This window comes from Typopeltis vanoorti, chromosome 1 (assembly GCF_054136105.1).
Source record: "Typopeltis vanoorti isolate ZY-2024b chromosome 1, IOZ_Tvanoo_1.0, whole genome shotgun sequence".
Lineage (NCBI taxonomy): Eukaryota > Metazoa > Arthropoda > Arachnida > Uropygi > Thelyphonidae > Typopeltis > Typopeltis vanoorti.
The window spans coordinates 145,120,455-145,139,957 of record NC_143549.1 but is presented as its reverse complement, the minus strand read 5'-3'; the positions used below and the strand labels follow the sequence as shown (position 1 = coordinate 145,139,957).

General features: G+C 33.9%; 2 protein-coding genes across 3 annotated transcripts in view; one reads left to right on the top strand and one right to left on the bottom strand.

Annotated features, from left to right (window-relative positions):
- LOC150110510 (tolloid-like protein 1) overlaps nt 1-19,503 on the top strand; it is a 152,660-nt gene that overhangs the window by 71,148 nt on the left and 62,009 nt on the right. The window contains exons 5-8 of the mRNA XM_090394315.1: nt 1,397-1,517; nt 4,964-5,142; nt 10,553-10,786; nt 13,298-13,522. Coding sequence (XP_090250441.1) covers nt 1,397-1,517; nt 4,964-5,142; nt 10,553-10,786; nt 13,298-13,522 — 759 coding nt within the window. The remainder of the gene's footprint in view (nt 1-1,396; nt 1,518-4,963; nt 5,143-10,552; nt 10,787-13,297; nt 13,523-19,503) is intronic.
- The window catches only part of LOC150110511 (arylsulfatase B-like), a 318,735-nt gene that overhangs the window by 239,180 nt on the left and 60,052 nt on the right, over nt 1-19,503 (bottom strand). The window contains exon 4 of one of the 2 annotated variants that reach the window (XM_090394336.1): nt 10,669-10,770. The exons of the other annotated variant lie outside the window; for it this stretch is intronic. The gene's annotated coding sequence lies outside the window, so the exon portion shown is untranslated. The remainder of the gene's footprint in view (nt 1-10,668; nt 10,771-19,503) is intronic. 2 annotated transcript variants of the gene reach the window in all.

Here is a 19,503-nt window from a genome sequence, read left to right as displayed (position 1 = left end):
TATCCAGATCTGAACTGAAATAGTTCCATATTTTTGGAATACTTTCATGTGTTCAAATGACACAGCTAGCTATTTAATTTCAGTGATATCTTTCTCCATCGAAGTACTTTTTCCCCCATTACACATAATTTTTATATTTCATGCTGAGTTAATGAAATCAAATGCAGATCCTAGCAATAATAAAGGCGAAATTTTGAAAATAAATTCGTTATTTCTCATTTATGGCTAGCTGGGTGTTTTCTCATGCTTCAATCCATAGGTTAAATCATTCCAGATTAAACTGTTAAAATTTTACTTAATTTTCAAAGTAATTTCTCGTATGCATCAACTATATATCATTTCTTTAACTTTCTACCTTTCTATTTATTTCTTGCTAAACATAAACTACAAAACAGCTATAGCTCATTCAAAGTTTGTTATCATTTGGTTTCTTGAGTGTATATACGGTATGGCGCAAAGAAAAAAAAAACAGTACTGAACTTCGACAATCCCCTTCAGTACACGCAGCGTATGAGATATGCCGTTCGACTGCATGCATATTAATAGAAGAGAACCTATAGAGTCCACGCCATTACATTTAGTTGCAGCAATTGTGTTGACGTTGGAAGAAAAACGTTTATTGTTGAGCATTATTTTCATTCATATGGAGTCGGTAGAGCAAATGGTCCAAGCCTACGACACGTTTGTAAATAGTTTCTGTTTTCGTCAGCGTGACCCAAGCTATAGTGTCATTATTGCCTTAATCGAGAAGTTCCGACGTACCGGGAGTGTTCGCTGCAATGCAAAGGGCGTTCGGAGAGACCACGAACTGATAACACAAATGAGAATCACGGGCGTGTGTGCTGGAGCAAGTGTTACAATCTCCGAAACACAGTTAAGGCCGAACAGCGGTAAAATTTGGGATGACAAAGCAGTTAATGTGCAGTTAGCAATGTGGAGGACAATATTATCATGCAGTATAGTGAATACTCCAAAAAGCAGGTTTGTTTACGACAAGATGTTTACGACGAATAGTTAGTGAAAACTAGATCAAGCATGTCGTAGCTATATTTGGATTCACACTGTCACCTTTGGGTGAGTGTGAATGCCGAATGTCGTATAATCCCAAAGCACATTACCATTATTACTGTGTTGTTCAGAATTTTACTTCTGCATATAACAATATTTCCAATAATTTCGCCATCTTGCAACTGATAATTCAGGCGTGTTACATGATGTCATTTTGTGGTCGTATAAGAAAAGAGACGATGTAAATGCTCTCTTCACCTCTTCCTCCCTCCGCATAAATGTTGCATTTTTAAGTGCAATGTGCTGTTACCTTATTTTTAAACAATTTTGTATTAGACCTTATTACTATAAAATCGATAATATTGTTGTAATGTTTTTATTGTTTTAGGCGACCACAGAGCACTGTTCAAGCAAGCAATGAGACATTGGGAAAATTACACTTGCGTAAAATTTGTAGAAAGAACAGCAGAACATCCTAATTATATTGTCTTCACAGAAAGGCCATGCGGGTAAGTTTGAACTTTACGAGATTATAAAATCCTGCAATACGTGATAAACGAAAGTTACTCTATAAATAATACATAAAATAATGCATTCTTGGTTTGCAAGCCTACTGACAGCAGTCTTGTCATCAGGCGTCTTACTTGGATATTGCCAGTCCAAAGACACATAAATAAAACAAAAAATAAAACAATAATTTATAACTTGATACATTAATGACACTAAAATATTTAATAAAGATAAACAACGATATTGACCATTACTTTTCATCCCGGGATGCATTCCACCATTTGTGAACTACTGAAATAAATTGTAATCCTGCTGTGCACACAGCGGTCTGTTTACCTGCTCTGTGTGCGCTGCAACAGTTAAATTTAAGCAACGAGGTTCATATTTTGCACAGTCGAATTTGATTTTAAATTCAGAATATATCAACCAGAAGATTGTGTACACTATTTTTGTAAGAGTTATTCTTCGATTAGAATAACTACATGTGACTACTATCTAGTACACATCGCGGAAATGTTTGGTTTAATTATTTTCAGTTTGTATTTTGAATTCATCAAATTTTCCGCAGTTGGCATATATGTGAAATTACGAACTTCTTTTTCTCTTCAAAATTGAGACTTCTAAACAAGCCAATTAATAATTCCACGTTTCCTAAGCATACCTGAAATCCTTTTTAATCTTATTAAACTCATTTCGATGAATTCAACGGATAGCATTTAATTTCACAAAACATTCCGACTCAATCCAAACAAGGATGAGAGCAAAACAAAACAGATTACAAAGAAAATAAAATGAACATTCTGAACAATTTCCAAACTCACTTCACAAACTTATCTAGTCTCTGATTTCATCAGCTTATTTAAGCATAAGCCACCAACAAAATCACTTTAATACTACATTTTTTTAAATTTTTTTAATTTTAATTCTAATTTTTTACTTTTCTTTTTTTAGAATTTTAATTTTTTTTCAAAATTGATTTTAATTTAAATTTTTATTTTTAATTTAAATTTCATTAAAGAACTCAGAAGTAACTATCCAGTAAGCGAGAGTGAATCTGAAGCCAAGTGCTCAATTGAGAGCAACTGTTCCCATAACAAGAATCATTAAATCTAAAATTCAACCTACTGAAGGTTCTGTCTTCAATGATATCAATATGACATTTATATTCGGCAGAAACTAAATAGGATTCAGTTTACCAAATATGAAGCTTAAAAGTGAATTATTAAAAACCAAAAAAAGAAAGAAATATAACACTTTTTGGTGCATTTTTCGCTATTTATTAGTTTCTTTTTAAAAAAAAACATTTTTTTTTTCGCTATATCTTCTTTCTTTATCAAAGACATCGCCGCCGGTTGCATTCAATCGACTGTCATTGGATTTGGCAAATAGTTATTTCTTATGTTGTTAAAGGTATCCTGCCAAATTCAGCAAGACAGTGCTTAATGAAAGGACTTTTAGAGAAGACTATTAACCTTCGGAGATGGTGAAATTGATCACGTCGTTCAGCTACTTTCCACTAAAGTTCGAATATGGCTGTTCTTGACTTTTTTAAGATTCTCTGACAAAAGTATTCCAATCGGACAAAAGTCAAGAGGGTTGTAAGAGGGAGAAAGATCAATTCCTTTCGCAGACATCTGGATGCATCATTCAACAATTTCTGATCGAATTTGAAAGGTCTCTCACAACTTCCTCACCTAAAGGTCCCTTACAATTCCCGCAAAATTAAATTAAAATGTAAGTGCATGGAGAAGAAAGTGAAATATTGCAGATACAGCAACATGTTGTATTGTTCTACAACTTATTCCTTGATTGCTTTACCTGGTGTAGAATATTTTAACTTAGAATATTTGTAAATGGTAGTTCAAAAATCTCGTGTAAAAATTATCATATCCTAAGGAAGCAGGAGGTTAACTCAATTTTAAGCATCTACGTTCTTAAATTATTGTTTCAGTTATTGAAAATGCAAATTTAATCCCTCTGAGATCAGAGTAATATCATAGTAGCAGGAACATCATTACTTCTAATTATTAAAAATAATGTCAGTAAAGTAGCACTTTCTAAAATGCAGCTTTTTCTTGCTTTTCTTCATTACCTCCCTTATTTTTCATACATGAGATTTTTATAATGAAATGGTAGTACTGTACGGTAATAGCGTTACAAAAAGCAATGTACAAAGGCTACCCTATATTATAACACTTAGTGAAAAAATCTAAAGATCGTATCACTTTACTTAACATCAGCACAATATGTCTAAAGTAACCAAATTAACTTCGTAACAGATAAAACCAACATCAGCTCCCAGACAAGACAACCTCACTAACAGTTCATTCATTCATGAGTGGCTTTTAACAGGCACTTAAGCGCCCACGGCCTTCCAAGTATCCTTGGATTTTCTAACCGCAAGAAGGCGGGTGCCCCTATGCCTCTAAGTATTCTCTTTGTAAATTGCGTGTGTTCTACTGGTCGGTTTGTCTGTTTTGAGGAACGAAAAACCCAAGTTTCCGGGATTAAAACCTTCTACCTCCGTATGAGACCAGCTAACTCAGTTTTAGTCGAAAGAGACCACATAAAGGTTCTCACGTCACTGACGGGAATCGAAACCAGGTCTTTCCGACCTGGTTTCGATTGGCTACGCAAGCTCCAACCTTATTACATGGCGTGCCAAAGCAAATTCCTGAAGAAATGTTTTGTTGAATTGTATCAGGCATGACTACACACGTTGTTGCAAAATATCTTCATCTGTCAGCAAAAATATCACCTGTTGTTCTTGATGACGTTAAATTTTTTTTCTTATTTATTTATTTGTACACTTGCCTGTTTACTTGGCAGTAGTTGGATAAACTATTCGAATTGTCTAAAACAGCAATGTACGCTTTATTAAACTTCATGGGATGCTATGAAAGCATGACGATACCACAATGCGACAAACAAACACACACCAATTTAGACAATCAGTATTATTGTAGTACACTCCATATTTGCAGTGTTCTTCGATTGCTATACGAATGCAAAATTAGGGCGCTGTCCAAGTAACTTATTTTCATGTACTTTATCTAACGACCATGACATAAAGAATAGATAATAGCTGCGATTATTAAATTTAATTTTACAATGCTTTTTTTAAATTATACATGTATTTTTCTCTGTATCCGATCTGGTACTAAAGGTTGTTCTCAAAGCATTTCAGTTTTCATTATTATTATTATATTCTTGTAATCAAAACACAGATACACAGCCTTGAAATGTCTGTCGAATATCTCAAGGCTGTGACACTATACTCATAAAATGTAACGATTTTAAGATTTTTATAGTGTATGCAGTTACTGTCACTTCTAAAAATAGTGTAGGATAAGATAATGTAGCTCTGTTATATATTCTTTCTGTTTGAATGCTAATTTTTCAAATTGTTAATATTAGCATTTTAAGCACTCATGTATATTTTCAGCTGCTGTTCATTTGTAGGAAAAAGAGGTAATGGTCCACAGGCAATTTCCATTGGAAAGAACTGCGACAAGTTTGGCATCGTAGTGCACGAGCTCGGCCACGTTGTTGGTTTCTGGCATGAACATACCCGTCCAGACAGAGACAATCATGTGCAAATAGTCACTAAACATATAATGACCGGTATGTTAAACAATTTCTCTCTCTCTCTCTCCATTCCATTTTATCGTAAACACAGAAGTTAAAAATTTTGTGGAAATAAAAAGTACAATTAACGAAATTAAGAAACTGGATACACAGCACTGTTTTTCACCTAATGTTCCTATTTAAAGTAGTATCTGTATACTACAAGATGAGATATTTCTGAATATTAAGGTTTTCACAACGAAAATACAAATAGACAATCCGAATTATGTCGCAAGAGAATACATAGCAAAACAATATGAACAAAGAGCATACATTTTTGCTTCTCTGACAATCGAAGCGACAGGTAACGGAGGGATCCCTCGATTATTTTCAGCAGGCTGAAATATATATATAATCATTTTTTATAGTTTAATAATATGATGTTTTTTTTTTTTGTTAATCCAAACTGAATGAAAATATCCTATCCTGTCGCTAGTCCTAACAAGCGCAAAAGCGCCCATGACCTTTCCAAGCATTCTTGGACTTCTGGGGACGAAAAACCCTTACCTCCGTATGATATGGGGTAACCCACCTTTCGTCGAAACAAACCAGATAAAGGTTCCTCATGTCACCGACGGGAATCGAACCCAGGTCTTTCTGACCAAAGGGCTTCGTCTATACCGACTGAGATACGGAGACTCGAATGAAAATATATAAAATATAAATATTATTAATTTTTATTTTAAGGTGGTTAACTACTTTTACTATATTGCCAAAGCTAATGATAAATTCCATGTAAGGTATTCAGGTTAAAGATGATATTATTTATAATATAATATAATAGTTGGTTATAATATTGGTTATAATATAAAGTTCTCTTGTTGGGTATATTACAGTATATTATAATTAACTAGAGAATCTTTATTTTTTTTTTCAAGTAATTTCACCTGTACTATAGCCCAACGTTAGTTGAGCTTTCGTACAGGTGATTCTGTCTTTCGAAAGAAAGTCGGAGTTTTAACTCTGCACTTCACAAAATCGTCTCCAGAGTATGACAGAATCACCTGTGCCAAAGCTCACCTAAAGTTAGTATTACTTGAAAAAAAAAAAAAAATAAAGTTCTTTAGTGCTGTGTATACATACACGAGTACATAGATAAAAACAAAACTTATGATTAGAAACATCACTGTTCGTCTAGCAAATCGCAGAAATGTACTCAGCAGCGGCATTGCTATAATACTACGACCAGTGCTAAAAAAGGGTTTCATCTGCCCGAGTTGAAGATTTAAATAGGAGTAAGCGATTTAATTAATGAGATTTTACTCATTCAGTGAGAGTAATATCATATATTTATAATATCATATATCGCAATTTACAGACAAAAAGTACTGTTCTTAGCGATGATAGGCGGTAGACGGCATTGATGATAGTTGTGTGGTAGCAAGAGAATTAAGTAGTAGCGAGGTAGAGTAGAGTGTCTTCCCGCGATATGTCCTTGGACTCCATGGAGGTGTTATGTGGTAATAATAATAATAATAATATTGCTCTCAATATAATATAATATAACATTAATCAATTTTATGACAAACTTGCATGATGTGAGTTGGGAATGAATGAATTTTTACCGTAACTCTTATGAACACGATCTCTTGAAAACTGTATTGCATTATATTTCTTTATATTTATATTTTCTTTTTTATATTTCTTTCGATAAATTGGAAAATCATAAAAGTCAGGAGGATTAAAAGATATACATTAATGAACTAAAATATTGTGACCACCCAGCACATTTCCTGCCAGCCAGACTATACGGTTGAGTTTTCTCGCACCACTGAACACACCCCGACTACTATTATTACCAGGGAAATTTTTTTGGACTAGGTATTGCCCTACATGGTGACAATGTAGCCCTATGAATCTTGACTTCCTGCAAGATACTTATGATCAGAAACATCACTGTTCGTCTAGCACGTTACAGAAATGCTCTCAGCAGCTGCATTAATAAAAGGTTAAGACTAGCGATAGAAAAGAAAAGTTTCATCTGCTCTAGGTGAGAATTGAACGCCCCGTCTCACAAGAGCATATCGAAGATCTCGTGGCTACGCATTTTCCTGATTTGAATCCCATCGAACATTTGTGTGATTATGTGGAACGCAGCATCCACCTGTCGATGCAGTGCCTAGTTCGCTCGCTGCCCTCTGCGATGTTATTCTGTGTAATTGATTCAGAATACCTAAGAACATCTTCCGTGGTATAGTGGAGTCAATACCTAGACGAATACAAGCGGTTATCTCGAGCAATTAAATATTAAATAAAAGAGGCCAAACAAGTAGCTAGTAGGCGATAGTCATGTTTTGGTTCATGATTAATTTTTCCGGTTTTGTCATCTAAGAACAAAAGTTACATGAATCCGTGATAAAGCTAGTCGTGGTAATCCTGATACAAGATTCATAAAGGACTATTAAGAAGTTAAGAATTCTCTTATTATGTCTGGCATCAAGATACCAACTATAATTATTGTTCGTGCAGGATCCCACCTATAAGTATCCTGATAGGTGTTAATAATGAACCCATACGAGCGACAGTGATAAAGCGTCGTCCTACAGAATGCAGAAAGTTCATTCCACACCTGCGGCTTTATAAAATTGTATATCTTCACGGCAGCAATGTTGACCATTTGCTCATGAATAAAACTTGGTAATCTGATGGATACGGCAAGTTTCTATAACATGATTATCAACTAGTTACAAACAAGTGTATTTTCTGTATACATGAAAAGAATAATAAAATACAATATAGTTTCCACTGTCATCAAAAGTAAATTTGCTTTATAGATTACCACACCTTACATAAAGTGTCTATGTGACTAGTGTTAATGGAATAATGACTGTTACAAGATGAGATAAACTCAGCAATATTACGAAGAAAATCAAGATTTTATTTGTGATATTATCGAAATTGCATAATTTTACTCTACAACAATGCTATCCAATTTGTTATCATACATTGAAAGCCATGTATCTGAAATGAGGTAGGTGGGAAACTTTTACAGATCGTCTTACTACTAGATATTATAATGTAATTATATTTATTTGGCAGCAGAAGATGTCATTATAAAAAATTAGACTAAGGAACAGTGTCAGTAATTATGCCAGGAATAAACACCATCTTCATAAGAGTACATTTCTCTTAGAAAAAGAGCCGAATTCAAATCTGTCAAGCGTCTAAAAAATTTCTTCAAGACCTTTTCAAAGGACATTAAGTTAGCGATTGAGTGGCGGGATTTATTCCTCTCCATCAAGAAAGCCGAGAAAACACACACAAACAATTGACAGGGCTATTCACAGCGTCTGTATTTCCTATACGTATATATAAGATCTAACTAAATACACTACCTGATCAAAATATTCGGACGCCTACTCATCCATACTAGTACTCTAATATGAAAGGCATTAATATCGTGTTTATCCAGCATTTGCTGTTATAATAATCTTTAATCTTCTGAGAGATCTTTCCACTAGATTTTGGTAAATTGCTGTGGTAATTAATTCCCTTCCATTCTTCTAGAAAAACATCAGTTAGGTCGGTCACTGATGTCGAGCGATTCGGCCTGCTCGCTATTCATCCCACAAGTTTTCGATTGGGTTGAGATTAGGACTTTGTGCAGGCCAGTCAAGTTGTTCAACACCCATCTCATCAAAACATTCCGGCACAGACCGCTTTTTGTACGAAGGCATTGTTGTTTTGACACAAGAAAGGTCCTCCACCAAGCTGTTGCCATAAATTGGAGGCACAGAATTGTCTAGAATGTTATCATAGACCACAGTGTTAAGATTCCACGTCACTGGAACTAGGACCCCAGCCTGGACCATGAAAACCTGGACCACCGCCAAACTTCACAATTGGCACAACACATTCAGGCAAGATAGCATTCTCCTGGTATCTGCCTGAATATATCTACATGGTGCCAAACTCAGACTCGTCTGTTGAACTTCCAAATGGTAAAGCGTGATTCATCACTAATGAGAACATGTATCTACTACTCCAGAGTCCAATGACCGCGAGCTTTACGCCACTTCAACCGACACTTGGAGATGCTCTTGATGTCAGTCTTTGTGTGTGTGTGTGCGTGCGTGCGTGCGTGCGTCTGTTTGGCAATGGAACCGATGTTCTTCAGGTGCTGGCATCTTTCAGAGGAATTTCGGAACTTGGTAGTGAGTTTTTGAACCGAGGATCTGCGATTTTTGCTCCTAAACGTTTCCTCTTCACGATAACATCACTTACAATTGATTGGGGCAACTGAAGAAGTGGAGAAATTTCATGAACTGAGTGCTTGCAAAGGTGACATATGACAGTGCCATATCGCATGTCACTGAGCTCATCAGTTCGGCTAATTTTAACTGATTTTTAACTAATTTTAATTGTCAATCTTTGTATACGAAGATTGCGGGACTGTATGCTTCTTTTTATACTTATATAAGCTATGGTTGTGATGTATATAGCCATGTCCACTACTACGAAGCGGGGGGGGCGGATATTTTTGACCAGATAGTTTATTTTACTACGTTATATGCTACAGCATTTTTTGAGAGTATATGGTCGAATCGATGTGAATTTACGATTTTTACAGCGTTCTTTTTTTAATTTATTCAGTATTAACTATTCAACATAAATAAATTTATTTATTTATTTAAGTTGAATAGTTAATCTTCATAAATACAATATCTAAGCTGCTTCATAATAATTCTAGTATTAAAAAATAAAGAATTAGAAATTGTTGCTTTCAATACTAAAGCTAATAATTTTAAATCATACCACAAGCAAATATAATGCACTCGAAATCAATCAGAAGTTATCGTATTCAAGAAATAAAAAAATTAAATAAATAAAATAAAATAAAAACATAAAAAATCCGAATGACGATTTCATTCTCATTTTAAAATAAGATGAATCATATAATTAGTATGTCTTGCGAAGGACAAAATGAAATAAAACGGCCATCTTGTTTTAGGCAATGATCCAATTCGTTTTGTAAAAATGATGTTAGAGAAAGAACCGATTGTCATTTTTATGCAGCAAATTTTAGCCAGCATTATCATTTTAGGATATTGATGAGATGCATCCTTCAAGCAATTACATTTTTTGTATTCCAATGTTTTTTACAATAATAAGCATCAGAGAACTTCTGACCTGTACCAAGGCAAGCCTCTCATCTTGAGCACATGCACTTAAAGATCTCCCTTCAAATATTTGAGTTATAACTTGTAATATACACAAATATTGCGATATCTGTGTGTGCAAAGAAAGGTCAAGAAAAAATAAAATTAATGATCATGTATTTTAAAAAATTCGAATGTATGATGTAGAAGTATGAAAAGACAAATTTTATGTGTTTTGTATTTTTAGGTATTTCATTATAAAACTCATTTTGCAAATTTTCTTGTCTGAACTTGTTGACTTTTGGAAGGTCAGGAGTATAACTTCAACAAACTGACAGAAGAAGAGGTAACGTCCTTAGGTCTGGCTTATGATTACGACAGCATTATGCACTATGCACGGAATACGTTCTCAAGAAGTACATACCTTGACACAATTCTACCTCAGGAGGATCCAATGAGCAATAAACGGCCAGAGATTGGACAAAGAGTTAGGCTGAGTAAAGGCGACATCTCACAGACAAATCTCCTGTACAAATGCCCAAGTAAGTCCGTAAGTATATGATATCATTATCGCTTCAAAGAAATACATATAAAATACTTACAACCTGTCATATATCTCCAATAAAGTATCTTTTTCTCAGATTGCAATATCAGATATGAAGTGTAAGCATTGTTATACAGGTAAGATATAAAATCCTACTTATTACTTTGTCTTAATGAAATTTTAACAATAATTATAATAATCTATTTCAATAACGTCTCATAAGTAGTTAGCCTTTATGAAGAATTGTTATTTTTTATTGAAGAATCGCATATTTCTAGAAATATTGGAAGCAGCGACTACGAATAAGTTATTGGAAATACAAAGGTGAAGAATAATTTATTCAAAATCTACTAAAAATGGAAATTATCCAATTCTTTTGATAATTGTCAGAAGATATAAATTCTTTTAAGTTGCTACCATATTCTCATAGAATAACACCGAAAATAAGCAGTTTATAGATCAATGGTAATGTAGTCCATAAACCAAGAAAATTATATCGAGCAAACGTCTAGGAATTGAACCATTAAATATTTCTTATCAGCAGCTTTCATTTGGTGTTACAAGGAAATATTGCTCTGAGGTAAAAGTATTTTCTTGTGATATATTTTTAAACAAATTATCGTAGAGATAGTGTAAAATAATTTTTTTTTTACAAATCAAAAAACAAGATTATCGGTTCACTATTACTGCTAAATTATGAAGTGTGAGCTTTTATATGATACATGATTGAATGAAATAAAAGTGCACACCAAGGATTGACTCAGAAGATTAGTTCAAGTAAATCATAAAAATAGTAATTGTCAATGTTGAAAAACATTTTAGAGTTTGTGTGGGGGTGGAAATCTGAGTTATCTATTCAGAAAAAGTATATATTTCTAGAATAAGAGCATCTATAGAATTTTTCCTAAACTTGGGAAGGAGACAACAGGGCGATAACCATATGTCTTTTGGGCAATCACTCAAGCTACTCAAGGAGACTTCGGCCATTTGGCATAAGTAGAGGCAGCATCAAAGCAGATTCACAAACGGTGATATGTAGAGAGAAGAGAGAGAATGCAAGAGGGATTAATTTCATGAGTTTTCTGCTTAAGAGACTTCAGTTATGAGAGCTTTGGAGGTAAGAAACTGGAATTTTATAATAGTGGTTAAGAAATAATTATAAAACTGTGAATCCTCTGCTGCCATCCGGCATGATCTGCAATATCTGTAGCTTAATATAATTTGGAAACATGTCGAATACCGTGGCCTGGCGCTGCGAAATGAAAAGCATGGCCACGCAATATGGAGGCGATGAACTGCAGCGAATGCAGCTCAAATTAGGTTTCATGAAATATCACATAAAGTCTATTCTGGATTTTCAGCTATATGAAAAAATATTATTTAATTTACAAATATATGTTTAACGGGGTTTTTAGTTGTTGTTCCCCAAAAATTTTGAAATAAATATATCATAGGTCTGGTAATTCAATGTAGGATTGCAAGGCTGCAAATCCACAGACCCGATGAGTAAGGTGGAAACATATTCATTTACGTATTTATTATCAATATTATTTCCCGAATTTACTCAAATTTTGGAAAGATTTTCCTGATATAATATAAGTGATAGTTTTAAAAAGTATTTTTAGATCCTGAGATTTCCTAAAGCGAAAACGAAACGCTGATGGTTATTTATTTGTTTGCATAATATCAATCCTACACAAAAATGTTGTAAATCAAAGCACGTTAGTAATGGGAATGGAATATGGATTGGATAATCAGAAGGCTCCAGAGACCAAACATGAAACCTTTCAAGAGCCGCTTTGACTTCCTGTAAAAAGAGGGGTGGGGAGTTGTCTCATACCGAACGATAAAAATAATCTGTCATCTAAATTAAATATAAATAATTAAATTAATAATTACAATTTTCGAGAAATCATAACTACTAATACGTTTTTATAATTAGTTCTTAGAAATATTTTATTCAACAAGTCTTTAATCAAACTAAAATTAAGACTATAACCAAGAATTATTTTCAGTATATTACATTCTATTTCCCTTAAATGGAGTTTGGTGCATACATTGCGTGTTTTTCAACACAGAAAAGGATAATGTGAACAAATGTGCGTATATTCTGCATGTTGTTTATGCGCGGATTATCCTTATAATATCAGAAATATGGGTGTTTATCAATCTCAACTGAAGTGTCCTAGATATAGCGCGTTTATTATTTTAACTGCTGTTGTTATTGTTGTTTATGTTCTGGTTATTGATGTAATATGCATGCATTGATAGACTGAGCTGATTTTCGCCCGTGTTATTACTCATGGCGTTATTTAAAAGGCATCTTTTAAATATCATGATAGTTTTTTTCAAAATAACAGAGAATGTAATATTATATAAAAGTTATTTAAAACTTAGAGTAAAAACTGAAAAAATTTATTCATCAAATAATTGCATATCTGATTTCACTGTTTATATCTTAGGCCATTATTCTAAAATATGTTTTATTTTATATCATTATTATTATTAGAATGCGGAAGAACGATGCAAGAGCCCAGCGGTTCGTTATTCTCACCAGAATATCCCAACTCACCTCCTCCACCCGAGGGCGAAAACTGTGAATGGAGAATTACAGCTACTCAAGGAGAGAGAATCATAATAAACATCACAGATCTTGATATTTACGAGTCTGACAACTGTGAATCTGATTACTTAGAAATAAGAGACGGATACTGGTTTAAATCGAGACTACTAGGTATGAACCTATCACTTTGTAGAGAAAAATATTCATTGAAAAATCCATTATGAAATTCTATCCTTCTATCGTTTTTTTTTCGAATGAAAAATTTCAGCATTATTGGTAGTCTAGAAGTTTTTTCCAATGAAAAAAAATCACTCTATTACGAGATAGAGGGTGTAAATAACGGTCCACTGTTCTGTCCTGACAAGTGTCATCTCCATCCAAGAAGTTGACTATTATGAATCTCTACCTGAAATCCATAACGTGCAGAAGAAATATAAGATGGTGAGGCTCTAATCTCTTCCATCTCGCATTTAGTATCCTATATGTATAGACATGTGTGTGTACAGGGCCGGTTTACCTTTTTAGGGACGAAAACCCTAGTTTCCGAGAGAAAGGCCCTCTACCTCCGTATGAGACCGGCTAATTCGCCATTTGAATGAAACACCTAATAAAAGTTCCTTTCGTCATAGGCGGGATTCGAATCTTTGTCTTTCCAACCAAACGGCTCATCTATACCACGTGAGCTATGGAGATTCGAACGGTCCACTAGCCACACTTATTTCTGGAAATAATAATTCTATCCAGTTTGCTGCTATCTACTATATAACTTGAAGAATATTCAAATTGCAAACCACATTTGCTATTTCAACATGTTTTACTTCAGTGCTTCCCAAACTTCTGGATGTCAGGGTTCCCTTTGCAAAAATTAAAATATTTCACGCCCCCCCTCAAAACAAAATCGTAATAGAGAGATATATTATTATAATATTTATTGTATTTATATTCAATACAAAACATACACAGCGAATATTGCAAAAATCAAATGCATATATTACATTTTTTGCCTCTTACCGTTTGGTTCTGAAGACGATGCGGGCTGTTCCGGTAAAATATGAAATACTGTCCTTTTTTGAGTCTATTTCTACTTCTTCTGATTGTATGCTGGATTTTTTTTTTATTTTTTATCAGCCACTTATCCATCTCAGGGTTAAATCTTTTAACGTAGAACAGATCAAATAATATCACCACTTACCGATACTGGCACACCGCAGACTGATAACATGAAATTAGTGAATATTACCTGAATAAGGGAATCCCCAGACCAGGAACATTTTTCTCTCTTGTGACTTTTCTCCCTTTAAGGTAATTAAGCCTAACCCGAAACAGACAGAAAAGGCAGGTTATTAAAACGTGCATATGATTGGTGCGGTATTAACAAACGATCGCGCAACCGAAAGATAAAACCATAGCTGACAATTAAGTTGAAATGCTAACTCTCTTCAACCGAATTCCATATGTGAAACTGCCATGTTAAAATTCGTAAAAGTGTTAAAACTAAGTAATATATATATATATGTATGTTACTTAGTTTTAACACTTTTACGAATTTTAACACCTTCAGTTGAATTTTATTGCTGCCTTGGGAAATCGAACTCACACACATCTAATTAATAACAATAGTTTTAAGTTAGATACTGTGCTTGCCAATGCAACATATGGTTTTGTTTCAGTCTATACAGCATAGTTTTTGTATGATTCATTAATTAGTGTGTTTTTATCCCAGTTGTCTCTAATTGCACTATTTGTTGAGAAATATATTACACAGACTCCTCATACCTTATTCACTGGCATAATAAAATTACTTGTTTTTATTGCCTCTGCAGTATAGTGGCTGTTAGGGCGTGTTGTTTACTACATGAACTTGTTTAAGCTTGTTTTCATGTGTGAAGTATAAGCGAAACTTTTATTGGTAACAGCAAACTAGCTCGGATGACAGTGATAATATAAAACGAGTTTTGATATGTATATAAAGTCAATATCAAAAGTCTCTGATTACGAAGGCGTGATGAAAGGGATAGGAAGATTTGGAGCTTCCCTGGAGAGCATTCGAAGTAAATACAATTAACCACTGCTTTGAAATGAAACATATGAATAAGCAATATTTACTAATATTCATTAAGCGCCGAAATACGCAGGAAGCAAAGTTTGTGAACCAACACCAATGTGTGAATTTTTCCATTAAAATATAAAAAATAACAAAAATGAAATAATAAATAATAAAAGTTAAATACGTTTCTTTTAAAATAAAAAAAATCTACTTAGTCTTAAAAAACATTTTAAATTTGTTTTCATTATTTCACGGTCCCCCTCAACAAAACCTATGGAACCCAAGAGGGCCGCGACCCACAGTTTGGGAAGCGCTGTTTTACTTAATCTACTTATACATACATGCATACATCTTCAAGGTCCACCTTTCCCAATTGTGTTGTGGGGACAACAGCTGCAAGAGAAACTGCCAATGGTCACGATCCTCTTCCACCAAGCTCAGGTGTTCTGGTGGGATTCCCAAATGTGTTCACCCAAGGTTTGGGATATAATTTATCCAGCGAGTCCTTGGACTTCCACGTGGCCTCCCACCCTCTGGCTTGGCAAAGAGGGCCTGCTGAGGGAGCCTCTCTTGTGGTATTTTGACCAGGTGCCCGTAACAACGTAACTGTGATCATGGCCGGCGGAAGCGGGCATGCAGTGCATGCGGGCGCCGCTACGATGGGGCACCGCCGCCAAGGAACGGTTCATAAGTTAATTTTTAAGAAACAAAATTTTATCATAAAAACAAAAAAATTCTTAGAATGATCAATATTAAAATAAATGAGGCCGTATATACCGAATAAAAATTGGAAAAAAAAGTATTTGCCGCCTCTTTGATCAGCCGGCTGTTTACAATTTTGCAGCTAGATGCTTGCCTCAGAATGTTGTGTCTACTGCAGTCTATCTAAAGTGAAACGGTGAACAGTTTTTATGCGCAGAAACGAATTTTCGTACAAAACATTTGTTGCTAGTTAACCAGTCATATGGTACGCATCTCAGTAGGCTACTGACAGCAGCAGCACAGTGCAGCCTATTATTTCGTCTGTGTCGTGTTGTGTAATAATTTCTTGTGGGTATAAAATAGAAATGGAATCAAAAATTTAAAAAAAAGTTATCTGGTGCACAAATCATAAGCGTCATGCTGCGAAAGAAGCAGATATCAAGAAACAAACTGGGGTTCTTAATAAATTTGTTCTTCTTCTTCTGCAGCTTCTCCCACTTAAGTGGGGTCACTGTTTGTAATGAGTCTTCACACCTTCCTGTCTTGGGCTGTCACCACATCCAAGTTCTTCATCTTCAAGTCCTCTTCTACCAGCTCCCTCCATCTCTTCTTTGGCCGCCCACGCTTCGCCTTCCTTGCACATCCATCTGCATGACCCTTCTTCCCAATCTCTTAATAAATTTGTTAAAATATTAAAATATTCTGATGCAGATTGTAACCAACTCGATACATCAGAAATCAGAGTTGAAGAACCATGCACAACATCCAGTTTGCATGAAGGTACTACTGCAACTATTGAACAAGATAACTGAACATGATTTAAGTGAAAAGTAGTTAGGATTTAGTCAACTACAACAAGATTTAGTTGTAGTTGATCACGAAACTAACACATTGTTAGCCTCTCTGAATTTAGAAGATCCAGGTGAATGGGGAAATATTGATGAAAAATTACGAGTTGTTTTAATTGTAATGGGGCCTGTTCAAAATAAAAATATAATATATCCCAGAGATACATATGGTCGTAAATTTGGCGACACGTATTATAATAGAAAAATGGAAAACGGGAGCTCGTGCCAAGAACATGGCTCATTTATTCCGAAACTTTAAATTCTGTTTTTTGTTTTTGTTGCAAACTTGTCGCACCTACTGAATCAACTGAATCACCCACTGAGTCTTGTAGAAGGTTATAACGATTGGAGAATGTACAACTTTACATAGACATGAGACTAGTTTAACTCACATGAAAAATTTCTTAAAATGGAAGTAACGATAAAAATTTAAAAAACCAAACCAATATTGATTTCCAGACTCAAAGCATGTATGAAATGGAAAAGAAACATTGAACGAGTGTTTTAGAACGCTTGATTGAAATTATAAAATTCCTTGGTAGCCGAAATTTATCTTTTCGCATATCATCTGATAAATTATATGAAAGAAGTAACGGCAATTTTTTAAAATTAGTCGAACTGTTTGCGAAGTTTGATCCTGTTATGGAAAATCATGTTGAAAGGGCCCTACAACGGAAGAACAATAGAATACACTATTTGAGTAAAGACAGTTAAAATAAAATATTGGAAACTTTAAGTAACGCAATCAGGGATACAATTTTATTATCAATTCGAAAATCTAAATATTATTCCATAATTTTAGACTGCACACCTGATGCAAGTAAAACAGAACAAATGACCATTATTATTCGCTTTGTTTCCTGTGACAATGGAATTGTCAAGATCAGGGAAAACGTTTTAGGTTTTGCAGATATATCAGATTCCACAGGACGTGGTTTATGTGCAACAATAATGGAAAAATGGAACATTCCCATTGAAGATATGCGAGGTCAAAGGTATGACAATGGGGCAAGTATGGGCTCCAAAATTTGCTTTTGAACAAAAATCCTCTAGCTTTTTACGTGCCACGTGCTGCTCATACTCTAAATTTAATCATTAACGATGCAGCCAAAGTGAATGCAGATACAATTAGTTTCTTTGCAATTTTTCAAGAAATATACAATTCTTTTCATTCTCTTAGAAACGTTGGGCAATCCTTTTAAAGTTCGTAAAAAATTAACATTGTAACAGTCATCAGAAACGCGATGGAAAAGTAAAATTAATGCAATCCGCCCTCTACGATATCAGTTACGAGAAATTTACGATGTACTTTTTGAAATTTTAAATAATGAAAATTTTAATAAAGAAACTCAGCATGAAGCACAAACATTATGTGCTAAAATAAAGGACTACAAATTTATTTGCTCTCTTATAACTTGGTATGATTTACTTAACAGAATAAACCCTGTGAGTAAAATGCTTCAAGACAAAAATATGTACCTTACACTTGCTTTAGAATCTATCGAAAACTTAAAAATATTCTTACAAGAGTATCGATCAGATACAAATTTTAAAGAAGTTCTAAAAACGGCAAAATAACTCAATGAAGAGGTGGATGGAGAACAAGAATTTAAAACTGGTACGGTAGTTCGACGAAGAAAAGAAGACACGACAATTTGACCACGAGCATCATGACGAAACGCCACAATCGCCAGAAGATAAATTCAGAGTGAATGTGTTTTATACACTTCTAGACGTTGCAATGTGTTCATTAATAGAACGTTTTGAACAACTAAAAGATATGATAATTTCAATTTCTTGTATAGATTACTACAAATTAATAACGAAGATTTACGAAAAATTTGTGACGATTTAGAGATTCTCTTGAAGGACTGCGACAATAAAACGTAAATGCAATAGAACTATATGACGAGTTATGTCCTTTCCGGGATATTTTTCGGAAGGATAATTTAAATATTAAAAAGTCCTTTCGATATTCTTAATTTTATTGAGTTCAATAATTTCTCTTTCCCTAACTTTTCAATTGCTTTAAGAATACTATTAACCTTAACTGTTAGTGTAGCGAGCGGTGAACGTTCCTTTTCCAAGTTGAAATTGATTAAAACCTACTTAAGAACAAGTATGTCACAAGAAAGGCTTGTTAGTTTGGCGTTAATAGCTATTGAAAATGATATAAATGATATATGTGCGGAATTAGACGTTAAGACCATTATTTCTAATTTTGTGATTATGAAATCAAAAACCTTAAAATTTTAATTTAAAAAATTTCAAGTATATTTATGTAATTTAATTTATTTTCTGTTATTCTGTAAAGATGCCATTTTTTGAATACTTATATTAAATGTTCTAATTATTTCTGAATTCTTTTCTTATTTTCTCATCTATCTTGAGTTTCTTTTATTTTTCTAAAAGATAGTTCCACTTATAAAAATTATCACAAGTTACTAAGAATTTAGTAACTTGTAAAATGCAAGAATTTTTTAAACTTTAGTTCAAATAAATTTTAACTTTAATTAAAATTCATTTTAATTAAAGTTAAAATTTATTGTTAGCGA